The following is a 17,238-nucleotide window of genomic DNA, read 5'->3' as shown; positions in this document are numbered from 1 at the left end:
TGAGCTTTTGAGCTAGCACGAACAAGAGGGAACCAAACTCTAACAGAACTTCTGTTGATAGGAACAAAGGAGAGAGGAAGGTACTGTTTTTGCAAGAATGGAAAAATTGAGAGGGTTAGGCTGTCTTATGGGCTTTGGACACCCTATGAGCCAGTTCTTAGGCCCAACAAATAAGGCTAGGCCCCTTCAAATTTTAGGGCAGAAAAAGAGGATTTTATAAAAATTATGCACACATTAGTATATATATATATATATATATATATATTTATTTATTTTATCAACAATTAGTTAAATAAATAAAGGTTTAAAGCAAATTATTTTATTTACACTTAATTTTTTTGCATTATTTTTAAAAATTCAAACATCAATACTAATAAAACATAAAAATAAAAGAACCGCCAAAGTTGTGAATACGAGTAGGTTAAAGGCGAGGAAAGCAAATAAAATAAGATGTGGAGGTGTCTCCGTCTCTCATCCTTTACGAAAACCTAAATTCTGCACAGCACCGTTCTCTTCATATCCAAACGCCACCGTTGTTATTTTCTCTCCGTTATCCGAAGCTTCGAGAATCAAAGTAAGTTCTCTAACTCCGCTCTACTCGCGTGAGGGTTTCCACATTATCCTTTGTTTTCACTTTGCAATTTATTTATTTTTCGTTCGCTAAGAATATTCAAATGCGAGTTCTACAGTTTTCACTGTTCGTTAGGGTTGAATAACTGCATTCTGTCTCTTTGCTTTCGTATCTGAGCTTGTGCTCTTCGTCTTGTTCGGTTAAGTTGTTATTCTGCACTTCTTTCTGGTGTGGATGAACGGTGGATTTGATTATTTTTGTGTCGATTTGGGTTTTTCTTTTATTCAGCTGATGCAGGGTCTTGTTTTAGGGCATTGGAAGTTACGGAGTTTGATTTTAGGGTTTTGTGGATTTCAAACGGTGATTCTTGTTGTTAACTAGTCCTCTTCTTGATGAGTGTGTGTAGATGGAACAATTGATGTATTCTTTGCCCTCGTTTTATTTTTGTGTCATTTAATTAATTTGATTTTTGTGTTCTGTTGAAAAGGATACTGATGAGTTGTTGTTTCATGTGTTTGGTTTCGTAGTTGCTGGGATGTCTGGAGAAGTTTATGACGGACAAGATGCTGGCTATGTGCCCGAGAACCCTGAGTTTCCTCAAAATCATTCTGAGGAACATGATGGAGGAAATGTGATTGATGACTCAGGGTTTCAGCAATTGCAGCCTGATGAACACGATGAGGCCAATTTGGCCGTGGATGCTGATGTTCCTGAAAATAATTTTGATGGGAATGATGGAGAAGGTTTGCCTGAAAACCCTGATTTTCCTCCGCAAGAACATGCTGAGGAACAGCATGTTGAAGGAGATATGCCTGAGAATTTTGTCTCTGAGGAGAAACAGGAATCTCAGGAGGAGTTGAAAGTGGGTGAAGTAAAAAAATGGCCAGGGTGGCCTGGGGAAAATGTTTTCAGGATGTTGGTTCCCGTGCAAAAGGTTGGCAGTATTATTGGTCGTAAAGGCGAGTTTATTAGGAAAATTACTGAAGAGACTAAGGCTCGTATAAAAATTCTTGATGGCCCCCCTGGAACTGCAGAAAGAGCTGTGAGTGTATATTTTTCAGTTTCTTGTTATTCATGCAGTGATTGATGATGTTGGATTTTAACTGTTTCAAGCACATTATGTATTTTTCCTATCTATCTATAGGCTTATTAGAATTATTTGAATGGATTTATTTTATGGTTTTCCTGCAACACCCTCCCTACAGTTAAGCTTTATGATCTTCCCTTTTCTTCATTGATCCATTGTCTTATTGAATATGTGCATAGTTAACAATACGGAATGCCTTACATGACCTACATCAAAGTTGCTATAGTGGGTAGGGGATTGGTTACTTTTGCTGAACTATAGATTCAGGATAACTGATGCATAATTTATAGTATAGAATATATACAAATGCTTAAATATAAAGTATTATCTAAAATAATGATATATTCTTAATTCTTAAGCAAAAAGTTAGTCTAACGCACATTGTTCATTAATTTGAGCTATAACATTGTGAGAAATGAAACTACACGAAATTAAATGAAAATTAGGAAGATGATGGAGTTTATAGAAAAACAGAGGGCCATGACAAAAAAGATAGTGGAATTTGATGTACTATGAATAATACACTACACGAATAAACAGTGGTAGTCATATATGTCTTAGTTAAGTTGCAGCAGTTAAGTGTTTTTTGAATTGCAAAAGAGAATGGAGGTGAACTTGGCAAGAAAATGAATGGGCATTGCAGAAAAGGGGTTGATTATGCAAAATGTTAATATATGTTGTAGTTAAGTTGCAGCAGTTAAGTGTTTCTTGAATTGCAAAACAGAGATTGGAGGTGAACTTGACGAGAAAATGAATGGGCTGGAAAAGTGGTTGATTGTACCAGAAAGGGTGGATCCTGCCATCATATGGAACATGGCCACTATTGTTTCACGCAAAAGTGGTGTACTATGAGTTTCTTGTGGCCACCAGCTGCTCTGATGCTCTGCTGCAGTGTTATAGTACCGTATGAATTCTTTGCTCGATCATTATGAATCAGAGTCCTATATTTGTTAGTATCTTATTAGTACCTTGATGTAGAAAACATATTTTGATAAAACGAAGTTACATACTAGATTCGAGTCATGATAACAAATGAATATTATTGCTAAGAAATTATTTTATAAAAATAAAACAAACCATTAAGAAGGAGTGAAAGCAAATAATAAAAATAATCTAGTTGAACCCAATAAATAATAAATAATCAAAATTAATATATAAAAAGAGATGTCTTTTGTCACGATGACCAAATGGGTGTGTGCAGGTGGTCAGCTAATATGAATGACTAAAGTGACATCAATTGAAGTGCCAAAGTTCAAGTTGAAGGAAACGCTCATGAGCATTTACAACTGCTGAAACTGTTTTTGACTTAAGAATCAAATAGTCTGTGCAGATTTTGGTGGAAAGAAGCGTTCACTTCCTGGTAACTTCAGAACTTGGTCGATTGGTGTCTTGCCACACTCCCTGAAACACTTTCCTCGGAACATTCTTAAGTTACTAAAATAAGAATTAAAAAAGCTTATGAAATTTGAAATATATCTAATGTGTAGATCTGAAACTATATGGAAAAATTGTAAATCTGAAATATATCTAATTAATAAAACTGAAATATGTCTTGGTCCATTTAATTACTTCATATCATTATCAAATTCCTCTTAAGATTTACAATTATTAAATACAGTGTTTATGCTAATTTTTGGATTAAGGGATGATGCATTCTTCCTAAGAAATATAAATAATGTTAAAGAAAATTTAGTTTAGTAGAGTTGCTTATTTGTGGAAACAAAGACACCGATTGTTAGAAATGAAAATAAGGTTAACAGCTAGCATATTTGTTTTTTCTTTTTTTGCTAGTTATGCAATATTGATATGTATTTTTGCACCGAGGTGATGAATTAGCCATGGGTCAAGTATATAAAATTAGCTTGCTTTAAAATTTAAAATTTAGCTGCTTATGTTGTGTTCCTTTCTCAATTCTCCTTTTACGCTTTTTAAAGGTAATGGTTTCTGCAAAAGAAGAGCCGGATCGCACCATCCCACCTGCTGTGGATGGTTTGTTAAGGGTTCATAAACAGGTTGTCAATGTAGAGCCTCAATCTGCTGATGGTGGTGCATCAGGTGCAGGACGCACAGTTGTTACAAGGCTTCTAGTGGCAGATACTCAAGCAGGGAGCTTGATTGGGAAACAGGGAGCCACTATAAAATCCTTTCAAGATTCCACGGGTTGTAATATACGTGTTCTTGGTTCAGGTGCGCCTTCAAGCACTGTAAATTATATTAGGAAGTGTTACTTTTGTTTGTCAATGAACACATTTTCCTTATCAATATTTCCCCAAGTTTCCTACATATGTTATCAGTACCACTAGATCTATGCTTAGTAGGTTGGCTTTAGTTTTGTTCTGCTAGTCTTGTTATGTATGTGAAAAGTTGGATGTGTTGTCAAGTAATGAACTAATATTTTAGTAAACATATATTTATGATATCCAAGTTAACAATTATGGTACCTGAATCATATATTATATACAACAGAACACCTCCCAGTATTTGCTTTGCGAGACGACAGTGTTGTTGAAATACAAGGAGAATCCTCTGGGGTTCACAAGGCAGTTGAACTTGTTGCAGTTCATCTACGTAAATTCTTGGTTGACCGCAGCATAGTTGGTGTATTTGAAACACAGGTGAGTTCATTTTACTTTCAGTTTTTTATTCAAAATTGAAAGGTGCCAATTACCAAATTAAGAATGTAAATTGAGAATTTATCTCACGAGTTTAATCATGTCATGATAATTAAGTCTGATTTGAACACTCTAAGCTATATACAGAATGTTGTTTTCAAGCTTGGGTTATTGTTGAGGATAATTGATTGTGATAGGTTAGTCATAGGGTTGGATGGAAAGCGTTAGACTAGGCTTCCTGTAAATTGTATATGTATTCCTGTTTTTTTATCATTAGTTGTCTATGTAGTTTGAGAAGGAGTTTCAATGTTTTCCAAGTGTCATCACTTTATTTTCATGTGCTTTGAATTTAAGGGAACTTTTCGATTTTATACCATTCGTTTTGTGGATAATTTTTATTTTCTTCCCCCAAAACTTCAGATGCAAAGGCCAGATGTTCGGGCAAACCAGAATGTGCCACATGGTCCACCACACCAACCTTGGGGTCCTCCTCAAGGTTTTCCAGCTCCTGGACCTGTTAGTGGTGGTGGACCTGCTTTCCCACCCAATCCTCAGTATATGCCCCCTTCGCATAACTATGATAATTACTACCCACCTGCTGACCTGCCTCCCATGGACAAGCACCTTCATCAGGGTCCTGCACCTGCCTACGGAAGAGATACTTCTATGGGAATTCATTCATCCAGTGTGCAACCGCAGCAATCTGTTGTGACTAAGGTATCCTTTTTGCCAAGCTTGACTATTTCAGAGAGAGAAACATTGATTTTAAAACATTTTTTTTTTTGTGGTTTATATGATTTCTTTTGTACTATGTAGGTCACGCAGCACATGCAAATTCCTCTGTCCTATGCTGATGCTGTTATTGGAGCATCAGGGACAAACATCAGCTACATCCGTCGTGCCAGTGGAGCAAGTATTACAATTCAGGAGACCAGGGGTGTGCCCGGAGAGATGACTGTTGAGATAAGTGGTACTGCTTCACAAATACAGGCTGCCCAACAGCTAGTGCAGGTATTTTGTTTTAAAGGCTTTTGGCATTGTTTGATAGACTAGCTGGTTTTTTTTTTGGTAATTGGAAGTGGGAATGGTTAAATTTGTTTGGTATGTCTTTTCTTGTACGCATTACTAGCTTCCAAACTAGTTAATTCGCGTGGGTATATTAATTTCAAATACAAGTATGTTGGGGTTAACTTAAAGTTTATGTTTTCAATATTCATTCTTTTACATAAGATTATAAGTGAATGGTATAAAGAAAGTGTCCCACGAGGAGAGGAAATGTAGTTGACATCCAAGTATTTGTTGATGTCTAGTGTTTGTCATGAGGTTTGAATGATAACTGCTGTAGTTAGGCTTAAAAGAATATTGTTAATGCTGCGCAGGATAGAATAGATTGTAATTATGATTGTCCTGTTAATTATTTTTTTCAATGAACATGGAGTTAATGAATGCTTTATCTTAAGAAGTTTAAACATTGTTGGGGGCAAGGAGTGGATGGTCGTTGTTAGTTACGAGTGTTTTTGTTGTCATTATTATGGTTGCTTTTTTCTGATGCAGAATTTCATGGCTGAAGCTGCTAGTGCAACTCAGGAACATATGGGGGGATCAATGAACCAAGGTTACAATTCCTATCCTACCAGTGCTCCTGTGTACGCATCTCCGCCCTCAAGCGCTGCTGCTCATGCAGGCCATGTACCTTCAGCAGATTATGGACCCGTTTATGGCACCAATTATGGCTATTGAGAATATCACATTCAATTTTAGATGAGGGGCCATATCATTTGTAAACATTGAGCGTTCAATTTTAGCTGTACTAGTTCTCTTCCAGTCTCAGCTCCTATATTTTCACTGTATTACAGTTCGTATAATGACTCGATAGGATTTAGAGGATATGATAATGTGCTAGTTCTTTTTGTGGGCTTAACTAGCTTTCTAATCTTTATAAAGTAGGTTTTTTTGTTTTCGTCTTAAATTATTTCCCCGTTTGATCTTTATTCAAATGTTCATGCCGTATTTATAAAGTTTTTCTAATATTGGATGATTTATATTTAATCTTTATTATTAAAAAGGGAGATGGTTGATGTCATTACATAAAAGATATTTTAATGAGTACAGTAAAAAGGAAAAGTTCTTAGTGCCTGTAAAGTTTCTAAATTTGGGTAAATTGTGTACTTTTAGTTCATGGCTTATTTTATGTCAACAATATTAGTATTAAAACTAAATTATAATATTTAAATGCCTGGAGCTGCACATGTCGACCTGTGCGAAGTGGGATTGTACATTGGATATTCCATGAGGCTGTCACATAAAGGTTTCATCTGGCATTTGCTATCTGTCTTTTTAGGAAAGCAGTGCTTAGAAGATTTTCAAAATTTTGTTTGCTATAGAAAATGTTATTTTTTAAGTTTTATTTTAATCCTTATAAAAGTCAAACTTCAGCTTTACCTTTTATTTTTTGTCTCTGGTTATCATTACACTATCGTTAAAAGTATTATTAGGAATACACAACGAAAGTAAAGTGCAGGGCACAATACAAAAAATCAGTTTAACATGTCTGAACTTGAAAAGAAATATTTCGGACTACCTCATATGTCCCACCATTTTGGAATATTAACATTATTTATAAAGATTGTTTATTGATTGATTTTGTTTGGTTGAAGTTTTTATCTACTTCCTCCTTAACTTTCCGAAAGTAAAGAACGCTCTTATAATAGATATTGAAATCGGATCTAATATTTATATATGAGAAGTATCTTATGGCACTTAGCTCAATGTATAAAATAAATACATGCATTATCTAAATAAAGTATTAATTATTTATCTCTTTTTTTCAATATTATTATTGTTTAATGTTCTTAGTAAATAAAGTGTTAAAAATGTATTTTGAGTAATTTTTCATTTGGTATCTGTGTTGAAGTTCATTCTTAAAGAGTTTACAGTTTAACAAGGATTGTTTTTCTCTCCACAACTCATCTTAAGACTCTCCATTACTTAATAAAAACATTTGGAGCTCATGAGATTTGGACAAAATTTATTCACGCTTCTTTGGATTTATGATTCTTACTAGAAATCATAATATAATCTCTTTTTCATCCAATAATGAGACAAATCCCTCAACAATAATTAGCAATCTTAAAACACAAATGAGACACCTACTTCAAAAGAACAAAATAATACAAAACATAATTGCAACTATGTAATAGAAGAGTGATGATAATATTTGAATTCAACTAGCTAAAGACCAAAGTCTTGTTTGTCGTATTAGTGTATATAGGTTTATATTTTACAATTTGTTTTGACTCAGATTTCGTTTTTTTTTATATTTTTTATTTTGTTATACGGTTATAACAACTTTGACAACTCACTTCTAGGGATTATAATCCATTTTCTTCTAAGTTCTTTACATTTAGAGAGCCTTTCGTCTATGATTAATAAGAATAACTTTTTTATATTCACTACTTGTTTTGCTTTATCTATTATAGTAGATTTAATTCTAATATGGTATCTAGAGCGTGAAACCTAATTTATGAGCATCAATTTTGAGCTCACGAACCCTCCTTCTCCAATGGTGTCTTCGACTCCGGTCATGTTCTCGTATGCTATATCCAAAAAAATATTTGATACTAATTTTTTACTCTGGAAGCAACAAGTTGAGCTTCATCAAAGCGCATCGACTTCATCGATATCTTGTCAATCCTTCCATCCCTTCCCAATTTCTATTCCTCTCTAATCATGATTTAGGGATTAAAAATCTAGAATATACTACTTGGGAGACCCAAGATTAACTTTTACTTTCATGGTTGTAGTCCTCTTTATCTACCCTATTCTTAGTGCGTATCTTTAGTTGTAACCATGCGTTTCAAGTTTGGGATAAAATGCATACCCACTTCAATTCTTAGACAAAGGCTAGTTGCGTACAAAACTACGTACCATGAAGAAAGGTGATAACTCTATCAATGAATTTCTTCTACGTATCAAGGCTCTCGTTCACTCTTTTAATTAAATTAGTGATCTTGTATCTAAGCACGAACAAATAGATGTTCTCTTTGAAGCCTTTCCTGTTGAGTATAAAGCCTTTCTTTCTTTTATGCATAGAACACCTGAACTATTCTCGTTCACCAAAATAGTCACTACTTGTTGCTTAAGAAGCACGCCTTGAGAGATTCAAACATGATAATGATAGTGTCTCTCTTAATCTCACTCACGCACATTCACAAATAGCTTCAAACCCAACTGTTCAAGTCACAAAGATAAGCTCGCAATCTACTCCGCATTTTCCCCATCCCCCTTTACATGGGGGTGGTTATCATTAGTGTAGCAGATCCAGTTGGGGTCGCAGGGGTGGGCGCTCTGGTATGTGGTTTAGTCATATACTTTTCATCCTACGCCACCTTAATAAAAAAATTATTCCTTTTATCCACCTCATTTTCAAGGAAATCAATTTACAAGGACCTGTTTCTCACCACATCCTCATCGACCATAGGCGTATTCTCATCATCCTATGCCACATATTCCATTGCCTAAACTGCATGCATATGTTACTCATGCCACACCTATCCCTGTTCCTGCACAACACTCTTAAAACTAGTTTGCTGATTTTGGAGCGTTGCAACATATAATCCCTGATGCCACCAATGTTATTGACCCTATGCCCTCTTCTAGGAAGACCAATCTTCCTTAGTATTCGACAGGGTTTAATCGTACATATTGTTGGTTCACAACCTTTTCTTCTCCTCACAATCCACACATTTCTTTACAGCTTAAAATTTTGTTACATGTTCATGCCCTTAATAAAAACCTTGTATGTGTCAGTCGGTTTGCCAAACATAATAATGTGTATTTTGAATTTCATGAAGTCCACCTTGTCAATCTAATATAAAATAATTCATCTTTAAAATGTACTGTTTTCATACTTCTTTTAATCTTTTTTAAGTGTTACATGAATTACATTTAAAGTAAATTAGTTGTCAAAATAGTGATGAAATAATTTTAATACTAATAATTTGTGCAGTGACCAAACTGGCAATCAATTATGTTAGCAACTAAAATATTTGTCACTAAATTAATGATTATATAGGTGAAAAATGAAAGTCATGCTTTTTGCAACCAAAGTTCTTTTTATCTTAGCGGCGAATTTAAAGATTAGTCTGATTTATTGTCTTTATCTTGATCGAGTTTCTGTCAAACCATGCACTATATCTACAATGTGTAAAGTGTTACGTGCCACATGTCCTTTGATCCACCAATTAAGGATATCTAGACCTAGATCTAGAATAATTGTGCACATGCCTAATTAGTATGGTTAGCCAATATACTCGGCTATGTAATCAAGCCTCCACACTCTTTGTAAGTTTACTCTTGAATTATTAGTGCAAAATACATGTCGAGATCACTCCATGACTTGCATTTTGAGAGTGCAGATTGCTAGAGCCTTCTCTTAGATTTTTCCTCTAGCCCTCCTCCCTATGTTGGCCTTACTCTTAGGAACCTTCTCCAAATCACTTTCACTGCCATTACCTCTCCAATCTTCGGTGCATCCTCCTCCTTGCTGCAAGGAAGCTTCATTCAACCATCAAAATCATCCATGGAGCTTCATTATCTACTATATCAAACTCGTAGCATTATATTTATTTATATAAAAAATGATAAAACACATTTAGCTAAAGGATGGTAGATTATTCTTTTTCTTTTTCGAAATTCAACTCCCTTATTTTATTATTTCACTTAGGAAGTTTTAATATTAGGTAATACAAATAAAAGTTAAATCCTCCTAAGTTTAAATTCAATCATCTAAAAAATCTTATGTTTTTTTCTTAACATAATACATGTTCTCCAAGTTAAGTTAAGTTCAATAGTTTTTTCATCTCAATATTTTTTAAAATGCTTGCAACACTACAACAAGCATTTCAACTCAGAATAGGTGGCCAAGTTGGTTTTGGTTTAATATAAGGTAATTTTTATTTGTCAAATGTTCGTCGTACTCAAAGCCATGGAAGATGCAAATGAAATGTTTCGTTGTGAGATTAGATACTCCCTTTTAAAGGTAATGAGATATTTATTCTCTATTAGTATTGTATCAATTTTGGAAACAAAATACTTGTAAAATAACCTTGATCCAGCTAAAGAAAATTAAATACTTATTTTATTAGAGATTTAACTTAATTATCCTAAACATATTACCCAAACACATTAGTAAATGCTGAATTGAACTAGGCAAAATGAAAATAATAAAAACAACATAAAAATTGAAAAAGGTTTATGCAATACTAATCTTAAACTCTTAAGGTAGATAACCTAAGCTACACATTGGTTTGAACAAGTTGGAACCACTGGCTTTGAGGGTCATCAAGACATAAAGAATCATCTTTTACGCAAATACACTTTGAAGTGACAATGGTGGATGAGTTAGAATCCTTTTGCAAGCAAAGTTGTCCCTTGTGTTGATTCATAGTTGCCAAGTGAAGTTTAGACAGAGATACAAATTTCCAAGAGCTGATATTCCCTTCACAATCGGAAACTACAACTGCAATCCCTTCACCAGCTGCTGTTAAGCACTTCTTAGTGCCATGTAAAAGGATTTTAGTCGCATTCTCTCCACGAACCCATCTGTTTTTGGTCTTACAACTTCCAAGTTCAACTTCATTCTTGTCATTCACTTGAGCACATTGACCAGATAGTGGGTGGTACAAGATATTTACAATGGGGTCCTTAGAGATAGGTTCTGCATCAAGAGCACACAACTTAGAAATAAGATAGGATATTATGTGTTTGAAAAAAAATGATAACTGATATCATAAGTTATTGAAATTTGATGATAACTATGTTATTTTAAAACCATCTTATGAGTGATGTCAATCTAAGAGTGCATGATATAACTGAACTTATTCGTTTAACTCAAAAAGCTTACCGAGATTCTTCCTTTGCAAAAGCTGGAACTTGTCAGTGAAGTTGGGATATCTAAGGTGATGCCATGTTTCATCCATTACACCAAATGACTCATCAACTTGAACCTGGTCTTTCTTAATATAGTAGGTACCCTGGAAAGCCCAAAATCCCCAGTCCAAATCCTTTCCAAGAAGATAGGTTTGGAGGCATGTCAAGAACCTGTTGTCTTCCACTGAAGAACCTTCCTCGTTGAACCCAAACTCTGTAAAAATCAAAGGAGTTGCATTCTTGCCCGTGGTAAGGAATCCAGCTCTATAGTCTATCGCTTTAACGTTGTTGGCACATATCCTATTCAATGGTTGCTTTGTCCATATCTCTTTCAATTTGAGTGTCCCAATTCCAGACCATGAATACAAATGTGTCTCAAACACCATTTTCTTACCCAAGTCTATCTTCAATGGTTTTCTCCTTAAGAACTGCAACTCAGTGTCATAGTTCAAACCTGAGATAAGCACAAGCACATTTGGATTTGTCTTGTGAATAGCCACTGCTCCTTGGCTCATGTACCTGTACCAATCCTTCAAATTTTGGCGAGGACCATGCAACTCATTCCTCAAACTCATTGCTACAACCTGTTAGTAAACCAAAAGTAATAACAAAGTCATCTTGTATTCAATTTTATCCAAAGAGAAGGTAAAAAGTCAAACTATTATCTCTAAGTTCAGCCCTATACTAAAATCTGTGAACTTTTAGTCTATAAATATAAAGGTTACCTGCAAAACTTTGGCAACACGTATGAAAACTTTCTAACAGAGATAAAGTTCTAACAGGTCGTGTAAAGAATAAAACTTCTACTTCTTTTTTACAGGGATTAAAACTAAAAAAATAGAAAAATTAATAGAGATCAAAGAGCATAGTTGAGCGAAAAAAAGGAAAAAGAAAAGTACATACGACATGATTTTCGCTGAAGTGTTTGGCTGCCAAAGTAAGGCCATGCACCCATTCCTGAGGATTGAAATGTCTGTCATGGAAGAAGCCATTCTCATCATCATCATCGCAACACCACATTGGCTCACTCACATGGTTATCAAGCAAGACTTTCATGTTCTGAACTCCAAGTTCATGAACAACAGCATCAAAGGCCTGAACATGTGTCATGGACAACACAGAAGGATTGTTCTTGGCAATGCCTTCAACCACTTCGGGTACATCCAACGAAGCAAAGGTGGCATTCACATTCTCATCGGCATAGCGTGTCCACATGTAGATTGCATAGGTGAGACGTACGCAGTTGAACTTGTGCTTCACAAGTTCACCAACAATGTCCTTCATGGCCCTTTTGTCAAGACCCTCAGGGATCATTGGTTGAAGGTGGCCAGCCCAATTGGCACATACCAACTTGACACGTTGTCCTGTCGCTTCATCCATGATCCATCTGTTGTAAGTAGATAAAGGGTATGCATTGCAATGCGACACATAGATGACTACAAGGAGGAGAATAAAGACAAAACATGAACGTATTCTAGACATTTTGGCTTTGAATTGAAAAGAACTTTGATGTTTGAGAAGAAAGCATGCAAAATAAATATATAGAGTTTTTGTGTTTACATTTAGTAACAATGGTAACAATATTTTTTCATCCCAATCCTTTTTTGTTAACAAAGTTTCGTTGTAACTTATTAACTCTTTATTTTTCTATCACCGTCATCTACTTGTTATTCATGTTGAAAAACAATAAATTGTATCCTTTGTTTAGGTCATTAACTACCTGTTAAGCTTAAACATGGCATTCAAAAAAAGTATTAGGTTTGAATTATGTAACATAGTTTCTAAACATATCAATGACATTTTGAGTTTCCTAGTTTCCGTTGTCAGGAATTCAATTAGTCAATGTTGTAAGCAATTTTCCATGTTATATGTTAGAGGCTTAATCATCAAAATTATAGATTATTTAGTAAGTATATACGTTTTACGTTTATATAAAATAAAAAAAAAATGTTATTTAATGGTCGAAATAAATAAGTTCCAATCTATGATAAAGAGTCGTCATTAAATTACATTTAAAGTAAATTAGTTGTCAAAATAGTGATGAAATAATTTTAATACTAATAATTTGTGCAGTGACCAAACTGGCAATCAATTATGTTAGCAACTAAAATATTTGTCACTAAATTAATGATTATATATGTGAAAAATGAAAGTCATGCTTTTTGCAACCAAAGTTCTTTTTATCTTAGCGGCGAATTTAAAGATTAGTCTGATTTATTGTCTTTATCTTGATCGAGTTTCTGTCAAACCATGCACTATATCTACAATGTGTAAAGTGTTACGTGCCACATGTCCTTTGATCCACCAATTAAGGATATCTAGACCTAGATCTAGAATAATTGTGCACATGCCTAATTAGTATGGTTAGCCAATATACTCGGCTATGTAATCAAGCCTCCACACTCTTTGTAAGTTTACTCTTGAATTATTAGTGCAAAATACATGTCGAGATCACTCCATGACTTGCATTTTGAGAGTGCAGATTGCTAGAGCCTTCTCTTAGATTTTTCCTCTAGCCCTCCTCCCTATGTTGGCCTTACTCTTAGGAACCTTCTCCAAATCACTTTCACTGCCATTACCTCTCCAATCTTCGGTGCATCCTCCTCCTTGCTGCAAGGAAGCTTCATTCAACCATCAAAATCATCCATGGAGCTTCATTATCTACTATATCAAACTCGTAGCATTATATTTATTTATATAAAAAATGATAAAACACATTTAGCTAAAGGATGGTAGATTATTCTTTTTCTTTTTCGAAATTCAACTCCCTTATTTTATTATTTCACTTAGGAAGTTTTAATATTAGGTAATACAAATAAAAGTTAAATCCTCCTAAGTTTAAATTCAATCATCTAAAAAATCTTATGTTTTTTTCTTAACATAATACATGTTCTCCAAGTTAAGTTAAGTTCAATAGTTTTTTCATCTCAATATTTTTTAAAATGCTTGCAACACTACAACAAGCATTTCAACTCAGAATAGGTGGCCAAGTTGGTTTTGGTTTAATATAAGGTAATTTTTATTTGTCAAATGTTCGTCGTACTCAAAGCCATGGAAGATGCAAATGAAATGTTTCGTTGTGAGATTAGATACTCCCTTTTAAAGGTAATGAGATATTTATTCTCTATTAGTATTGTATCAATTTTGGAAACAAAATACTTGTAAAATAACCTTGATCCAGCTAAAGAAAATTAAATACTTATTTTATTAGAGATTTAACTTAATTATCCTAAACATATTACCCAAACACATTAGTAAATGCTGAATTGAACTAGGCAAAATGAAAATAATAAAAACAACATAAAAATTGAAAAAGGTTTATGCAATACTAATCTTAAACTCTTAAGGTAGATAACCTAAGCTACACATTGGTTTGAACAAGTTGGAACCACTGGCTTTGAGGGTCATCAAGACATAAAGAATCATCTTTTACGCAAATACACTTTGAAGTGACAATGGTGGATGAGTTAGAATCCTTTTGCAAGCAAAGTTGTCCCTTGTGTTGATTCATAGTTGCCAAGTGAAGTTTAGACAGAGATACAAATTTCCAAGAGCTGATATTCCCTTCACAATCGGAAACTACAACTGCAATCCCTTCACCAGCTGCTGTTAAGCACTTCTTAGTGCCATGTAAAAGGATTTTAGTCGCATTCTCTCCACGAACCCATCTGTTTTTGGTCTTACAACTTCCAAGTTCAACTTCATTCTTGTCATTCACTTGAGCACATTGACCAGATAGTGGGTGGTACAAGATATTTACAATGGGGTCCTTAGAGATAGGTTCTGCATCAAGAGCACACAACTTAGAAATAAGATAGGATATTATGTGTTTGAAAAAAAATGATAACTGATATCATAAGTTATTGAAATTTGATGATAACTATGTTATTTTAAAACCATCTTATGAGTGATGTCAATCTAAGAGTGCATGATATAACTGAACTTATTCGTTTAACTCAAAAAGCTTACCGAGATTCTTCCTTTGCAAAAGCTGGAACTTGTCAGTGAAGTTGGGATATCTAAGGTGATGCCATGTTTCATCCATTACACCAAATGACTCATCAACTTGAACCTGGTCTTTCTTAATATAGTAGGTACCCTGGAAAGCCCAAAATCCCCAGTCCAAATCCTTTCCAAGAAGATAGGTTTGGAGGCATGTCAAGAACCTGTTGTCTTCCACTGAAGAACCTTCCTCGTTGAACCCAAACTCTGTAAAAATCAAAGGAGTTGCATTCTTGCCCGTGGTAAGGAATCCAGCTCTATAGTGTATCGCTTTAACGTTGTTGGCACATATCCTATTCAATGGTTGCTTTGTCCATATCTCTTTCAATTTGAGTGTCCCAATTCCAGACCATGAATACAAATGTGTCTCAAACACCATTTTCTTACCCAAGTCTATCTTCAATGGTTTTCTCCTTAAGAACTGCAACTCAGTGTCATAGTTCAAACCTGAGATAAGCACAAGCACATTTGGATTTGTCTTGTGAATAGCCACTGCTCCTTGGCTCATGTACCTGTACCAATCCTTCAAATTTTGGCGAGGACCATGCAACTCATTCCTCAAACTCATTGCTACAACCTGTTAGTAAACCAAAAGTAATAACAAAGTCATCTTGTATTCAATTTTATCCAAAGAGAAGGTAAAAAGTCAAACTATTATCTCTAAGTTCAGCCCTATACTAAAATCTGTGAACTTTTAGTCTATAAATATAAAGGTTACCTGCAAAACTTTGGCAACACGTATGAAAACTTTCTAACAGAGATAAAGTTCTAACAGGTCGTGTAAAGAATAAAACTTCTACTTCTTTTTTACAGGGATTAAAACTAAAAAAATAGAAAAATTAATAGAGATCAAAGAGCATAGTTGAGCGAAAAAAAGGAAAAAGAAAAGTACATACGACATGATTTTCGCTGAAGTGTTTGGCTGCCAAAGTAAGGCCATGCACCCATTCCTGAGGATTGAAATGTCTGTCATGGAAGAAGCCATTCTCATCATCATCATCGCAACACCACATTGGCTCACTCACATGGTTATCAAGCAAGACTTTCATGTTCTGAACTCCAAGTTCATGAACAACAGCATCAAAGGCCTGAACATGTGTCATGGACAACACAGAAGGATTGTTCTTGGCAATGCCTTCAACCACTTCGGGTACATCCAACGAAGCAAAGGTGGCATTCACATTCTCATCGGCATAGCGTGTCCACATGTAGATTGCATAGGTGAGACGTACGCAGTTGAACTTGTGCTTCACAAGTTCACCAACAATGTCCTTCATGGCCCTTTTGTCAAGACCCTCAGGGATCATTGGTTGAAGGTGGCCAGCCCAATTGGCACATACCAACTTGACACGTTGTCCTGTCGCTTCATCCATGATCCATCTGTTGTAAGTAGATAAAGGGTATGCATTGCAATGCGACACATAGATGACTACAAGGAGGAGAATAAAGACAAAACATGAACGTATTCTAGACATTTTGGCTTTGAATTGAAAAGAACTTTGATGTTTGAGAAGAAAGCATGCAAAATAAATATATAGAGTTTTTGTGTTTACATTTAGTAACAATGGTAACAATATTTTTTCATCCCAATCCTTTTTTGTTAACAAAGTTTCGTTGTAACTTATTAACTCTTTATTTTTCTATCACCGTCATCTACTTGTTATTCATGTTGAAAAACAATAAATTGTATCCTTTGTTTAGGTCATTAACTACCTGTTAAGCTTAAACATGGCATTCAAAAAAAGTATTAGGTTTGAATTATGTAACATAGTTTCTAAACATATCAATGACATTTTGAGTTTCCTAGTTTCCGTTGTCAGGAATTCAATTAGTCAATGTTGTAAGCAATTTTCCATGTTATATGTTAGAGGCTTAATCATCAAAATTATAGATTATTTAGTAAGTATATACGTTTTACGTTTATATAAAATAAAAAAAAATGTTATTTAATGGTCGAAATAAATAAGTTCCAATCTATGATAAAGAGTCGTCATTAAATTACATTTAAAGTAAATTAGTTGTCAAAATAGTGATGA

At 34.5% G+C, this 17,238-nt stretch overlaps 1 protein-coding gene and 2 pseudogenes across 4 annotated transcripts; 1 reads left to right on the top strand and 2 right to left on the bottom strand.

The window, feature by feature from the left end:
* Positions 1 to 417: 417 nt before the first annotated feature.
* On the top strand, positions 418 to 6,239 carry LOC114190823 (flowering locus K homology domain-like). 4 transcript variants are annotated; one of them, XM_085675808.1, is made up of 8 exons: positions 1,350 to 1,613; positions 2,383 to 2,562; positions 2,860 to 3,018; positions 3,593 to 3,845; positions 4,125 to 4,273; positions 4,691 to 4,987; positions 5,087 to 5,281; positions 5,825 to 6,239. In XM_085675808.1, exons 4-8 carry the CDS (start codon positions 3,596 to 3,598, stop codon positions 6,008 to 6,010), a joined length of 1,077 nt encoding a protein of 358 aa, XP_085531934.1. In that variant the 5' UTR covers positions 1,350 to 1,613; positions 2,383 to 2,562; positions 2,860 to 3,018; positions 3,593 to 3,595; the 3' UTR covers positions 6,011 to 6,239. The 4 variants fall into 4 exon arrangements, with proteins under 4 accessions (XP_027935675.1, XP_085531934.1, XP_085531936.1 ...); XM_028079874.2 differs by lacking the exons at positions 2,383 to 2,562; positions 2,860 to 3,018 and adding an exon at positions 418 to 574 and having other exon boundaries at positions 1,099 to 1,613; XM_085675810.1 differs by lacking the exon at positions 2,860 to 3,018.
* A 4,327-nt stretch (positions 6,240 to 10,566) lies between these two features.
* On the bottom strand, positions 10,567 to 12,682 carry LOC114191254 (glycosyl hydrolase 5 family protein pseudogene; annotated as a pseudogene).
* Positions 12,683 to 14,561: 1,879 nt separating this feature from the next.
* Positions 14,562 to 16,677, bottom strand: LOC114191253 (glycosyl hydrolase 5 family protein pseudogene; annotated as a pseudogene).
* Between the last annotated feature and the right edge of the window lie 561 nt (positions 16,678 to 17,238).

Source organism: Vigna unguiculata, chromosome 7 (assembly GCF_037176805.1).
Source record: "Vigna unguiculata cultivar grain cowpea cultivar isolate G323 ecotype 2 chromosome 7, ASM3717680v1, whole genome shotgun sequence".
NCBI lineage: Eukaryota > Viridiplantae > Streptophyta > Magnoliopsida > Fabales > Fabaceae > Vigna > Vigna unguiculata.
Note: the sequence above shows the minus strand (reverse complement) of the source record. Positions and strands in the feature narration are given on the sequence as shown.